Here is a 15,594-nt window from a genome sequence, read left to right as displayed (position 1 = left end):
AAAAATGAAATCAGGTCATACTTGTCTTATAAAATCCTGCAATTTTGTCATTTTCCTCAGGGGCAAATCAGGTCATATTTGTCTTATAAAATATGGTATTTATTTATAAAAAAGAAATGATCATTTTGCCCCTGCAGAAAATGACAAAATAACAGGATTTTATAAGACAAATGATTTCATTTTTGGACCAAAATGGCAATAAAACTGAAACCACAGGGATCCAGATGTAAAAAGTTTGAGTTTTGGACTAAAGTGGTAAAATTGACCAAACCACAGGGACCAAAATGGCAGTTTACTCTTAATTTTAATTTATTTTAGATAAATAGTATTTTACAAAAATGGTCCTTAAAGTTGTGAAGGGTGGTTTTGTCATTTCATAGAAATCTAACGGAAAAGCTAACATATGTTAGTCTTAGTACTCTAGGTTGTTACAAAACTAAAAGTTGATACCCTAGAATGTAATTTTAAACCATTAGTATCTGATCTTGTTACTTTCTATATACCAAAGGGACTAACCATGTAATTAACTCTTAAAATTATTTGTATTTGATCTGTTTTGTATAATATATAGGTTTGAGAAAAGATAAAAATGACACTACATGATGTTTGGATATGATGGACTTTTTTGTCATGGTTTATCGAACTTGTGAAATTTAAAAAAAAAATTAAAAAAAAAATTAATACGGTTAAGCCCCATCAAATACTCTTTATGTGGAAAATACAATGGCATTTGTAGGTAATAGACAATTGTATAATAGGAAACCATATCAAGCATATTTGTTATGTAAATATCTCCTCCAATATAGGAGATTCATTTTACTCTTTATATATGATGTATTATGAGATTCATTGTTATTATATTTGTATAGTTGAGTATGATTATTTCTAAATACATCTATCATTTATTACTCACAACTACAACCTTTTGGCCTCAACATAACTTTGTTTCCTGGCTTTCATCTATCCCACACTGCCATCATAGTTCTCCTCCTTTTAAACTTAATAGATTTACTTGAACAGCCATGAATTACATCATTTTGATTGAGATGAATGTAACTCTTTCATGTAGGATGAATCATGGTTCGAATAAGATGCTCAACCAAATAAATCTGATTTAGTACTCAACAAGAATAACTTATTTGACGCGTAAGTGACAGAACAATGCTATCTTTTACTCTTACTTACATAGACGTTTACATTCGTGTGGTACCTTCTTTAACTTATAATACAAAAATTTATTACATGGAGATTTAGCATCTCTTTGGAGTTCCATATGATTTTTCCAAATGAGGAAATGCACTTAAAATGTTGTGGGCTATCAAGTCTTGCCTGGTCAAGATCCCAATCACTGGTGGCACCTGTGACAAAAAAACATAAGTAACATTAGTCCATAGTTCATACCATAATGATTTTTATAATGTAACTTCTAAAAATAGAAAGCTAACTAACCGTAGGGCCGTGGCACTTCGGTAATATTAACATGTGGCGAAGCCCGACTTCCCTGAACTGCACCAAAGCCTTGGCAACAGACATGGTTTCCACTACTGTGTAAGGTGTTGTGTTGGTAAGTGGATGCAAATCCACATACATTTCCATTTCTTCTTTCGTAACCGCCACCTCCTCAATCGTGCCCCACCGTTCCGCCACATCAACCCATGTAAACTTTTCTCTAACTTCCCACTCATCTGTCCTCCTCCTCTCTTTCAAAAACCATTTCTTCTTCAACACTAATAAAAGATGGGCTCTCAACACAAGTCCATGCACTTCACTCATCTGTCCAACACTAGGCACCAATGTATTGTCCACAACCGCGAAAGCATTATGGGTCGTGTTTCTCAATACATCTACAATCCGGCCCACTTTTTCAATCCCAGAAAGAGTTACCAAGGGTGGCTTGATGTCAGCTAATTCGCCAACGGTTATATTTCTCATCCAGGGCTCGGGGCGACCTTCCAAGAAAGGTAGCCCTTTAAGGTCTAGTATGATCTCATAGATGCTCGGGTTGAAGCAATCTCCAACGGTTTTGGAAATCAAAAGGACAAGCATTGTTATGGGGAGTAAAAGAAGATTGTTGGTCAACTCAAGAAATATTACACAAAGAGAAACAGTCATCCTCATTGAGCCTGCCATCAATGAAGCTGCACCTAAAACCGCGTACAGGCCTTGATCAATGGTTGTGTAGGGTCCCATTGCCATACCAAGTAAACGACCATAAGCCGAGCCCATGAGGATGATGGGGAGGAATAGACCAGAGGGAACCGCGATCCCAAACGTGAAGAGTCCCAATATGCAGTAAAGTACAAAGAAAATGACTAGTGAGAACACACTATATTCGCCTGGTGTGTTGGTTGAGAAGATGTTGCGGACAGCGTCATCGCTAGTTGTAAGGAGGAGAGTGGCTAAGTCGTTGTAGTGTCCTTTCGGGCAGTTAAATTTTTTGAAGTTCCCCATTCTTCCTGTAGTTGGGCACTCGGAATCCGCTGCAGATCGATTGCATGGTGTGCAGCTGGCGAGGAAGGGAAGTCCATATAAGCACGCAGAGGTGAACAATGAGACGGTGAGACTCAGTAAGATCTTCGCGAATTTCCCTTTTCTGCAAGAAAACACAACGATTTAGGATGGTGTATGCATTTTCATCAAGAATGGAATTAGAGGTAGCAAGACGAGCGGATAACCAGTCAAACATTTTTCCGTTAATTACCTGTCAAAAACTGGTTTGACTTGGTTGACCCGTTAACACTTTTTGTCCATTTTCTAAATATTGAGTGTGTTAATTATGATCACAAAAATAATATTTGTCCCATATGTAGATACGTGATAAAATAATTTAGGAGGTTGTATGCGCTAAAAATTTTGGTGACTTTCGGCCCGTTTGACCCATTTCCCTGTCGTACAGTCATCTGTATTAAAATGAACTAATAAAGGCTTACGCGTTAATAATATTGTAGAGCCGGAGGACCTTGTGTAAGACGTAGTTATAAAGGCTTCCCAAAACTCCTCCAATGATTCCAATGACAGTTACGGGCAAGAGATCAACAATATGGTATTGTACTGGAACATCACTGACATCGAACATAATAAGCCCACCTTCACCGAAAAGTCCACACTGTCCAGATTTGCAGTACTCCATGAAAGCTCTAAGCACCACCACCACAACTGCAGTGCTGAAAAAAGTTCTCCACAAAAGTGCACTTCTCCACCATGTTGCTACCTCTTCTAGTGCAAACAAAACACCTCCTACTGGAGACCGAAAAGCAGCACATACCCCTGAAGACGCACCACAGGTTATGATATCTCGTCTGTCACGATCGTTGTTGAAGTAACGAATCCACCGCCATTTGATCTTGTAATTGTCGGGTCCTCCTTGACCTAGTAATGAAGCTATGCAGGCGCCTATGTGAACTAGAGGCCCTTCTTTCCCTAGGTCCAGGCCTGCAGACACAGCTCCTATACTTCCAAATATCTACATGACCATGAATCAGAAGTAATATGAAAACTACTAGAAAATGGAATAAATTAAAATTCCTAGGAAAATTTCTAACAAAAAAGCGTCAGAAATTCCTACACGTTTCTGATAAAATACCGACACGCAAGAAAACCCAAATTTAGCAACCATATACCGACAGAATGCCGAAACAATAAAGAAAAACCTCAGTAATGCATCAGAGATTCTAACCAAAATAATAACACTCCGACCCATTTCCGACCAAAAAACTAACACTGGACTTTTTTTATATATTTTATATTTCATCAGAAAGTTGTCAGAATTTCCGACTACCCCAATTTCTGACAAAATTGTATTTGTCGGAAAAGGAAGTTTCCTACGAATTTCCGATGCCACTGGAAACAGTCCAATGTTCTAGTAGTGCTTTTTCGACAAAAAAAGCACCCAATTTTCTAGTAGTGTTACAACATGGTCTCACGGGTTCCTTGTTTTTTGCGTTGTATTGTAAATTTTTCAAAAAATTTCCGATTTTTTTTATGTAGCGTAAAATATTGGATTTTGAGAGTTTGCCCCCTGATTTTATCGAAAACTAAGTTCAAGATCCGCCAATGAACATGATCACAGTTTTATCCTTCTGAATTTACAAAAATTATTAGTGTAACATGATGGAAAGCTATGCCTACCTTAACAAACATTGTTGTGGCACCATACATATCAGGAGTGTCCACACCATTTAAATAAGCTTTAATTTCCGGAATGCCAGGCCCGGCTGCATTAGGCGCGAAAAACACACATAGAAGAGTTGCAAAGAGTGTCAATACGAAATTAACCGCAGTCATGTAGAAGAACCCCATCATGTACCTGCATCCACCATGATCATACATACATACATAACACATAAGGATCAATATCAAGATTAATCTAAAACAGTTAATAACAGAATTAACAGAAAATACCTTTGATTCTCTATGTATTTGACTACAGCCAACAGTTTGTATCCTGTAATGTTCTCAATAGCAAGATTGATGACAGTGGTTATGAGACCGGTTAGAAGCCCAACGAGGAACGCCAATAACCATTTAACAAATACATACTGCAACACCTGAGTTTGTGATCTAGTCCTCCAGTCATGCTTGAATAGATCATTCTCATTGATCCTAATATTTACCAAAAAAAAAAAAAATTAGTTCTAACTTTTTATCCTACTGTTTCATTCAAAGTTATTAAACCTTTAACCAACTTACTCGTAATCCAAGCTTTCGTTACGCGAAACTTTGGCGCCAACGAGGGCTAGTTGACTTGAAGAAAGGGTATGATTCTTCTTGAGAAGTGGTTGATGTAGAGTATTGGTCTCCGGGTCTTTTTCGTGTTGATTGGTTTGTTCTGCAAGTTTGTCTGAATCTTTCTCCATTAGATCAGATGCAGAAGGAGTTGCAAAGATTTAGATAGACCGCGTAAGCTGTTGTGATTGTAGCGCGATTAACGGGTGTATATATAGCTTGGTTGAGGTTAAACCATGCATATAAATATGTATAATGAGGCCAAGATTGCATCCAAAAGACCAATCATTCTTTTCTATAAGATGTAGGATAAGAGCAGCGAATTGTAACATTTCCAAGTGTAGCTATAAAATAAAATAAAAAACGTGGTCCAGTTACAACATATGATAATGGTTTGTTTTAGATTTTTGGAGTTATATGAATAAAGTGGCATTTTTATATTGGAAAATGGTTAAAAGTCGAAACAAGGACAGAAATTCTAGGATACTCTCCACCTGTCGAATATGTATTCCATACAATTGGTATTTTGTATATTTTAATACTAAAAAGAATAGTAAAAGTGTTATCCTAACGTTAGAGGATATGAAAATTAATGAACCCTTCAGAGGATATGAAACGGCGTGATTTCGTGACCGGCTTCAGTCATCAATGTGACTTCTCTATCATCTTTGCTATGGTACTAGAAAGAAAGACAATAGTATGTAATGGAATTAGAATTGTATTTTAAAGAATTCTTGCAAATACCCATAACATGTTTGGTTGATATAATTGTAAAGGGAATTGGAATGTAAAATATGTAAAAGAATAGGAGGTGAAACGTCGATTTAGGTCGATTTAGATTCATTTCTAGTTCATATTTTTTAAAGGAAGAACATAAGAAATGAAATCTACATTCTAATTCCATTCAGAATCCATTTTATCTTATCCATTTCATTCTATGAAAGAAACACTATCTAAGAAAATATATGAGAGAGAGATACAAAGATGGGTGGTTGGTTGCGTGTGGGAGTGTAAATGAACCAAACTGACGGTGTAGGTGGTTAAATGAGTCAAACAGACTGTGAGCTACTCAAGAGTGACCGGCTAAAAGTTTGAATTGAGTCAAGCTTAAATGAGCTTGACCCTAAAATTTAAGTTTGTTTAATAAACAAACCTGAGCTCAAGCCGACTCACGAGTCTGAACAAGTCACTATTTATATAACTTTTATTGAATCTATTAATTATATAAATTTAATTATAAATATATATATAGAAATAACTATAAATATATATATATATATATATATATATATATATATATATATATATTAATTAATAATAAACGACTCAAGCTCGAACTCAAGTAAATTAAACAAGCTAAGTCGAAGCTCGGCACACTCACACACCCCTAGTTGCCTGTCCTTGGTAGCTAAAAGAATATATAAATAATTGTCTTAGTCTTTTTTTTTTTCATTAACTTATCTTTTAGTGCTTAAAGATTAACGTGTAAAATATGTTTTCTAACCAACAACTAGTCAGATTTCACCTAAGCTAATGTTTGACCAAGTATAGATCAAACTTCATTTCAACCTTTTAAATCATGTCATTCGAAGTGTTTTAAGTTTATTTCTCACATCCTAAAATATTAAATTAACCAACATACATTTTTTTTAATCTCATTGTGAATCTCGATTAAAATGTGACAATAATTAACAAAATCCCTCCCCTAGCGTTATCCTTGATTTACAAAATAGAAACTACATAAACATACAAAACCAAACTCACTCTTAGATGAACATGTCTTATAATATCATAGCACATTTTACTTTCAAAATTATTTAGAATCAGGGTTTCTTATAATTAGCAAATAAGCGAACTAGAAGTTTCACGAGCTATTACAATTTTAATACACATATGTCAAAAAACTTGATGAGGATTGCATGGTTCCTTTCTTAAGGTACGCTCTTTCTTTCATTTTCTAAATGAAAAAGTTTTCAATAAGTCAAACCATTGTATTATATATGTTTTCAATTTAAATATGATTTGTTGTAATTTATAATGCAAAACATGGTACTTAACTTTTTTTTAACTAAAGTACGCTAAAACGTGTTCATGCAAATGGGCAAAGTTTTTAAATATATTATAAAAAAATAAGTAGAGCACGATCTTTTTCAAAAATTTGTGTACATATATATCAAGTTTATTTCAAAACAAATTTTGTATTGTGTCTAGTTTTTTTTTTTCCAATATTAGGTAAACATAATGAAGGAATTTAGATAGTTAATAGTAACAACCATAATATACTACAATGGCATAGTGGTTTATGGTATGGTGTTTGCATGTTTGTCACCTATAAAAGTAAAAGTAATGTGGATTCAAATCCTTTCAACTACAATATTCTTGTTGGTAATCAGGTGAACTAAATTTTGTGCAATAAAAAAACCATACTAAACCTCTATAATTTTATTCATAAATCGATACCACTCTTCACTACGGTCTCGGACCTTCAATCTCAAGGAGAGTGACACCATTTAATACACCATAATACCACTAGGTTATAAGAGCACACGGGGTGGTCCGTTATACCACCCCTATAACGCGTGAAACGAAAACGGAACACCGCCGCCGAACAAAAAAAAAAACGCGTTATATTTTAAACGCGTTAAACACATCACGCGTTGAAAAGTTTGAATTACTTGACGAACCTTAACGACCCTTTCACATTTTGTGAATTACTTGACGAACCTTGACGAACCATGACGAACCTTTCACTAGACGAACCCTCAATTACTTTTTTTTTAAAGTTTGACGAACCTTTAATTGGGCTGGGCTTTTGGGCTTTTTGAAAAGTTTGACGAACCTTTAATTGGGGTTTTGAAAAGTTTGACGAACCTTTATAATTTTAGTGTGACGAACCTTTAAAATAAAAAAATTAGTGAAATTTATAATTTAGTGTTTAATTTCTAATTTTAAAATGAAAATTAAAAAAATTTGGGAGTGATAGAATTCCATCACTAGTGATACCACCCCCTACATTTCTATCACTAGTGATAGAATATTGGGTGATGACATGGCATGATTTGATTGGATAGTGGGAGTGATAGAAATCTATCACCAGTGACCACCCCTCCTCCCCTAAGCTGTTTGATAACCATACTCTATTAGTTATTACGTTTCACGAGTCGAGAGTGATATTAATATACAATTATAGTAGTGTTATAGGGCATTAATCACAATTATTTGGTAGGGGACGGGGATAAGAGTTTCGGAAATTTGATGCAAAATTGGATGGACGGAAGAATAATGAAATAACAAAATGGCTCTTGGGGCAAATAAAAGGCCACTTTGTACACATGTGCAACTACTCATCGTGTTCACGTCCTATATGTTCAATCAAGACTTACAGATAGGTTACTCTTTTGTCCTGCTGTTGGGCCACGTGGCAAATGTAGGCCCTCTTATTTGTTAAATTTAATCCACATGCGGATCATATAACTCATAAGAGTTGGACCTGTCACATATAGGTTTTTCTTGGACCACCACAAGTATACCAGTTTACATTATTGGTTTCAAAATCGGACCGATTCATAGGTGGTCCCGATTAGTTTCCTTAGCTAAATCGATAAGGTTAGACATGATCAAAATTGAAGTTTCAACAACGCTTCATTTCCGACGTGTCTGGATGCTTACGAGGTTGGATGGATCCATTGGAGGACACATCTGATTCCGTTAATTATCAAATCCTTTGATTTTTCTACTTTCTCATATGCTCACAATCCCTCATGTATACAAAAGAAACCTGATTTGGGACACATGTCATTCAATGAAAGCATCAATAATTTATAGATAAATTTTAAATTAAAAAGATTTAAATATTATATTAGAATTTTATTTTGATTTGAAATTATTAAACAAACACCTATAAAATTAGTAACCATGTGTATACGAAATATCTACAAAAGTAAATTGCAATGTCGAAGTTTGATAATCATGAAAAACAATTAGTTATTTATATTATCTGATTAAGTGTAATCTTAATAAATAACTTTAGTGTTAAAAGCTTTTTAAATTTTTAATGCAAGTATATTATTATAATCTTAATAAATAAATTTGATATTAAAAACCTCTTATAATTTTAATAAAAGTATTTCATTACTAGGTTAGAACCCCGTGTATTACACGGGTTGAATAAATGTAATTTTATATATTAAATAATAAAAACTTATATCTTTATGAACCTTGTATATTGTACGGGTTAAATAAATGTAATTTTATATATCAAATAATAAAAAAGTTAGATCTTTAAAAACCATGTGTGTTACACAGATCAAATAAATGTAATTTTCTATACTAAATACTAAAAACGTCGTATCTTTTTACTCTTCATGTGCTATGCATATTATCTATGTCACATAGAAAATATCATGTTTTTTTAGATAAGTTTACCATGTCAAATAAGTAATATGCATATTATCTATGTCACATAGAAAACATCATGTATTTTTAGATAATTTAGATATATGTGTTTTAAAACAAGGTAAACTCTTAGCATACATATTTTTTCCTATTGTAACTAAGATGTAGAGTCTGTGAAATGTATCTTTACATTCGGAATGTCATAACTTTGTTTTTTAAATTTAGACTTACTTAGTTGTCGTATGGTGTCTCGTGTCTTTATTTTTATTTTTTCACTTATATATATATATATATATATAGGGGAATGTTCAAATAAAAACCACTAGTTATTGTGAAAACTAGAAAACTAACTAAAACCCACTAAAAAGGAGGGGGGAAGACTTTTAATGAAGGAGGGGTAAAATTGGAACAAAAAATATATAACTTTTCAAACATTTCCCATTTCTCCATACGTTATCATTTTAAAACAAAAATGGCACCACAAGATCACAAATTTTCTTATCTTTCATTCAAGTATATTCGAGCATATTTTTTATGATATAAAAAAAGATTTATGGTGTCGTCTTGTTTTCAATACTATTATTATAGTAGTGCACATGTGCAATATAACATGTACTACAATGTGCATTACATGCTTAAAATTAGCTTTTTGAGTCTAGTTTAGCTTTTAGGGTTAGTTTTTTTGGAGGTTTAGGATTAGGATGAGGTTTTTGGGTGTGGGGGGGGGGGGAGGGGGTTTAGGTTTTTGGGGGGTGGGGGTGGGGGGGTTAGGTTTTTTTCGGGTTTATGTTTAGGGTTTAGTTTTAGGTTTTCGGGAAGGTGGGGGTGGGGGGGTTTAGGTTTTGGGGGGGGGGGGTTAGGCTTTTGGTGGGAGGGTGAATTTAGGTTTTTTTTTTTTGGGGGGGGGGGTGGGGGGTTTAGGTTTTTGGGGGGTGTCGGTGGGGGGTGGGTTAAGTGGTTTAGGCTTTCCGTATTAGTGCACATGTGCAGTACAACCAAAATTTTTTTTTTTTTTTTGAAATTTTTTTCCATATATAAAAAGTAGCTATTTTTCTAAAAAAAATTGTAAAAAAAAAAATTGTATGTTTTTTAGGTTTTTTTTAGGTTTTTTTTAGGCTTTTTTTAGTTAGTTTTCGAGTTTTCACAATAAAAGTGGTTTTCATTTGAACCATCCCCTATATATATATAGGGGTAGGTTAACATACAAAAGGGCTTATCATACTTCACGTACGCTACGCTTCCAACCGTCCGATCAGGGGAATAATCACGCTTTGGACATGTAATCACGCTTTGGACATGTAATCACGCATGGGGGTTGGTTTTTTTGGGAAAATCACGCATGGAACCAAAAATAACGCACGTTATTTTGCTCAAAAATGTAATTACGCACGTTATATCCTTTGTCGCGTACGATAATGTAGGATAAGGCCTTTTGTACATTATACTTATTCTATATATATATATATATATATATATATATATATATATATATATATATATATATATATATATTTTATTGGTTCAATTGTACATGTAAAGTATTACACTATACATAGTATTTTCTCAACTATAGATAATTGGTTTTATTGATTCAATTTTTGTCTAATCATTTACATTACTTTTATCTGTCTAGAAGTCCCTTTTCAGGCCTTTCAAATGGTACGAGACATATTACATTATCAATAGTTTTTATTGGTTTCCTTACTAATTGTGATAAAAGTAATTATTTCGTACAATTCATATTGGTTTATAGCTTTGAATCCGAGCATACCTTATTTTAATGTTAATGATAGCGAAAGTGAGGAAACTATATTTGGATGGTAGAAAATATAATATTATGCCAACATTAACCCGTCAGAATAATCTATTATCAGATAAAATCAGACACGTTACCTTTGAACAAGAAAATGTCACAATAAATATTAGTAGTGGTACAAAATTTTAAGTTTCTATGACAAATCCTAAAACAAATAACAGATCATATTATTATGAATAACTATACAAACTTCAATATTTATTTCGTATTTGGTCTGCATATTACTCTATATTATATATACTTAGATCATATAGTGAACATATTTTTTTTATTTCACATTATAATTATGATTCACACCGTGTATTACACGGGGCAATAACCTAGTTGATTATAATATATAGTTTTTTGTTTTTTGTTTTCTCATTATTATTATTATTATTATTATTAAATATAAATTTTAAATTTTCTATTAATTTTAAAAATACGGATAAAAAATTGTTTATTTTAAAATGTAATTTAGTTATAAAAAAAGTTAAACACTGAGTGGCAATCTGTAAATAAAACAACGTTAAAATGTAGATATAGTATTGTAGAAAAAAATATGAATTTAAAGTATGAGCGAAAATCTGATTTGTCAGTTGATACGGTGTATTTAGATGTGTATGAATGTGTAGGAATTAGGTTCACCTTTAGTAAAAAAATAATTACAAAATATATAATAACGAGACTCTCGTTATTCGTATGAAATATCATAGTACAATACCGGTTGCAATAACTAAATAAAAAGAATATAAAATGTAATTATATATACCAATCTTGATTCAAGCCGCATCTCTGGTGGGTCCTTCACGTGCACTTGATAGCATCCTAAACTCGAGTATTCATCATCTTGAGTCTTGAAAAATACTCCTTGACTGCAACAAAGAGCACACTAAAACGTTGACGATTTTGGTTGAGGCACGTGTTCAACACGCTTCCCTTAAAACAGATTTCGCGCCTCTACTAAAGACAACGCGTCTGTCTTCCAGGGTATAACAGCCGAAGCAGTCTGTACTGCCGGAGATGGCTCACGGACCCAAGGTTACATCCGGTAATTGTAGTGTTTGAACTCATGTGGTGGTAAACAAGTAGAGAGTACTCATCTCTCTAGTTGGTCTTCAAGTGTTCATCCTACTTCTATTATTCTTCATGTATCAAGCAATACCATATTCTTGTTTTAACAAAATAAGCACATAGCCATACTATTTGTACAAGACTTAAGGATTAGTGAAATGTTTCACTTAATTAGTCACTTAATTAGAGACTTAAAACCGCAAATAAAACTAATTAAATGTCATTAAGAAGCTTTACTCAAGAGTTTCTCTTTTATTTACCACATAAAGATTCTAATTAATATTTATAATTTCATTAAATTATAAATATAATAAATATCCATTCACCAAATTTCCAACAGAATAGATATGCATTTTTTTTACCAACAAAAGAAGATATATATAAAAACCCCACCGGCTAGCAAAAATCTAACCGGACACAACAATAACTAGAACATAAGTGAGTTTAATCCTTCTTCTATATTTTATTTTTTTTGTTCAACTTTAATCCTTCTTTTCACTTGTTCGATTCCAAAATTTGCCATATATATGCAACCCTCTAATTTAGAATGTTTTATTCATAGTATGTAGACGATGGATTCAGTAGTTCAACTAGTTGGTTGGAGTGATTAATGTTTGAAGTTGTTTATATGATATGGATGATTAGTGTTAAAACTTACAAGTATTGGAACTATTAGTATATAAATTATTAGTAGAATCGTTCAACTTGTTTTGTTGTATAATTATATAGGAAAAAGATCAAATAGGAAGATTAATTTCACTAGGAAGGATAGGAAACAATAAGAGGATGACATGTGGCAAAGATGAAAACATAAGGAGGGGTATTTTGGTCAAAACTCACCATCTTCAAAAAAAACCCAGCATCTGCAATTCATTTCTCTTACCCGTATCCTCAACTCCACCATTTTGAAAACTATAAACTACCAGATCACAACCAACACCACCACCTCCACCACCACCACCACCACCACTACGGCCTACGATCGCCACCATCTTGCCGGAAACTAGATCTGAAACCACCACCTTCAACCACCTGTTGGGTTTTTCAGATCTAACACCATCGTTCCACCATCCACCACCACCGCTCCACCGCCACCAGTTTCCCCACGGTGTATCAGTGTTCTTTTTCCGTCCACCGTCGTTAATCAGAGTTTTTTTGTAAGTTATGTTATATTTTATTTTCATTTTGTTTTAGTTATCAAACCTCAATTGCATTTTTCACCTCATTATGTTTTAGTTAGAGTTCTTTTCATTTTTGTTCTTCTGAATGTTAAAACAGAGACATGACCATGCTAAAATAGAAGCATGATCATGTTGGAACAAAGGTATGACCACGTTAAAACTCATTGCGTTTTAGAACCTACAGTTCAAAGAACATGATGATGCTTGGATAGAGGCATGATCATGTTGGAACTAAGGCATACCCATGTTAAAACTACATTGCTTTTTAGAACCTATGTTAAAACTCCATTGCTTTTTAGAACCTGTAGTGCAAAATATTGATTTTGGTTTCATTGCGTCTTACAACCTGGAGTGTAAAGAACATGTAGAAACATGGTCATGTCGGAACAAAAGCATGACCATGTTAAAACATAAACATGGCCATGTTAAAACTTCATTGATATTGATTTTTAGTTTTATTGCGTTTTACAAGCAAATAACATGATCATGCTAAAATAGAAGCATGGTCATGTTGGAACAAAAACATGACCATGTTAAAGCATAAACATGGCCATGCTAAAACTCCATTGCTTTGAAGAACCTACAGTGCAAAATATTGATTTTTGTTTACATTGCGTTTTACAACCTGAGGTGCAAAGAACATGATCATGCCAAAACAGAAGCATGGTCATGTTGGAACAAAAGCATGACCATGTTAAAACATAAACATGGCCATGTTAAAACTTCATTGCTTTTTAGAACTACAGTGCAAAATATTGATTTTTGGTTTCATTGCGTTTTACAAGCAAAGAACATGATCATGCTAAAATAGAAGCATGGTCATGTTGGAACAAAAGCATGGCCATGTTAAAACATGAACATGGCCATGTTAAAACTCCATTTCTTTTTAGAGCCTACAGTGCAAAATATTGATTTTTGCTTTCATTGCGTTTTACAACCTGGGGTGCAAAGAACATGATCATGCCAAAATAGAAGCATGGTCATGTTGGAACAAAAGCATGACCATGTTAAAACATAAACATGACCATGTTAAAACCCATTGCGTTTTAGAACCTGGATGTTAGAACAGAGGCATGACCATGTTAAAACAAAGGCATGACCTTGTTAAACAAAGGCATGACCTTGTTAAAACAAAAACATGGTCATGTTAAAACAAAGGCATGGCCATGTTAAAAGAGAAATATGACTATGTGAAACACATTGCGTTTTAGGTACGTTTTCTTCAGAATTTGAGTGCAGAGAACATGGTCATGCTAAAACATAAACATGATCATGTTAGAATAGAGGCATGGCCATGTTAAAACATAATCACGGCCATATGAAACCCGATTGCGTTTTAGAACCTGGGTTATAGTGTGTTGTTCTATCCACTGCGTTTTACGCATCTGGGTTTTCGAATTTTTTTTTCAAAGTATAGCAATAGTGTGCTCGTTTTAAAGATAAAAAAGCGCTCGTTTTTATGGTGCAATTTTTATAAAAAAATATTGTCGTATGAAAAAGTTATTAACGTTTTAAAAATGGGGGGCGGAGAATTGGAGGAGAGAGAAACTATTGTCTTGAATTGACTAGAATACCCCTAAACAAACTCACGCGCCTCTTTTCTTCCCTTTAATTTCCCTGATTTAATCTTAGCCCTTGATTAACTAAATGGATAGTCAAGATCACTTCCTAGCCTTCCTAGACAAATAAACTTCCTATTGTATCTCCACCCTAATTATATATTGAAAACTTCCTATTGTATCTCCACGCTAATTATATATTGTAGTACGTTGGATATTGTTGTCGAAAAACGAGGAGGACAATAGGATGGGTTTTTTTAATAGATTTTTCTTACTCTTGTTAATAATGTTGGTATATATTTTATTTTTTTAATAAAAGACAAATTTAGATTATATTTTTTTTAATAAAAGACAAATTTAGATTATTATATGACTAATTGGTATATAATAATTCAATAAAAGGCAAATTGGGCTTTGATAATTCAAATCCTCAATATATAAAATGATACTTGTGTTCGGCGATAGTTAGTTTTGTGTATCAACTTTTAAAGGTGTCTTTTTCTTTTATAAACAATAGTTCCAACGTTGGATTGGTTCGTGTAGTGTAACATCAACTTTTAAAAGTGTTTTGTTTTAAATTTGCGTATCTTATTGTATCTTTTTGTCTGGCTAGTTCACTTGATAAAATTAGTTGACGTTAAATAAAAAGTTAGGTTTGTGTTTTATAGATAGCTTGTTGTACAACTTACAACTTAATCCATCATGAAAATACCTTATAGATCGTCCATAATAAAAATACAAGAGTTTAACACATATCAATAATCATCAATAATATTAATATTTTGGATTGTAATCTTATCTGAAATTGTATAATAACACTTCTTTTTAATAAGTTGTATATATGCATGGTGTGAGATTGAATATA

The 15,594-nt window shown here is 33.2% G+C and overlaps 1 protein-coding gene across 1 annotated transcript; it reads right to left on the bottom strand.

The window, feature by feature from the left end:
• Nucleotides 1–1,092: 1,092 nt before the first annotated feature.
• LOC110912225 (chloride channel protein CLC-b) lies at nt 1,093–5,036 on the bottom strand. The gene is made up of 6 exons (XM_022156903.2): nt 4,690–5,036; nt 4,402–4,602; nt 4,129–4,306; nt 2,931–3,463; nt 1,450–2,593; nt 1,093–1,358 (listed from the first exon to the last, which is right to left on the bottom strand). Exons 1-6 carry the CDS (start codon nt 4,854–4,856, stop codon nt 1,251–1,253), a joined length of 2,331 nt encoding a protein of 776 aa, XP_022012595.1. The 5' UTR covers nt 4,857–5,036; the 3' UTR covers nt 1,093–1,250.
• Between the last annotated feature and the right edge of the window lie 10,558 nt (nt 5,037–15,594).

The sequence above is a fragment of the Helianthus annuus genome, chromosome 15 (genome assembly GCF_002127325.2).
Source record: "Helianthus annuus cultivar XRQ/B chromosome 15, HanXRQr2.0-SUNRISE, whole genome shotgun sequence".
In the NCBI taxonomy this organism is placed as follows: Eukaryota; Viridiplantae; Streptophyta; class Magnoliopsida; order Asterales; family Asteraceae; genus Helianthus; species Helianthus annuus.
Note: the sequence above shows the minus strand (reverse complement) of the source record. Positions and strands in the feature narration are given on the sequence as shown.

Coding starts and splice junctions, on each gene's coding strand:
- LOC110912225 (XM_022156903.2), bottom strand. CDS start 4,856: ATGGAGAAAGATTCAGACAAACTTGCAGAACAAACCAATCAACACGAA. Junction 4,603..4,689: donor AACGAAAGCTTGGATTACGA/GTAAGTTGGTTA, acceptor GGTAAATATTAG/GATCAATGAGAATGATCTAT. Junction 4,307..4,401: donor AAATACATAGAGAATCAAAG/GTATTTTCTGTT, acceptor TGGTGGATGCAG/GTACATGATGGGGTTCTTCT.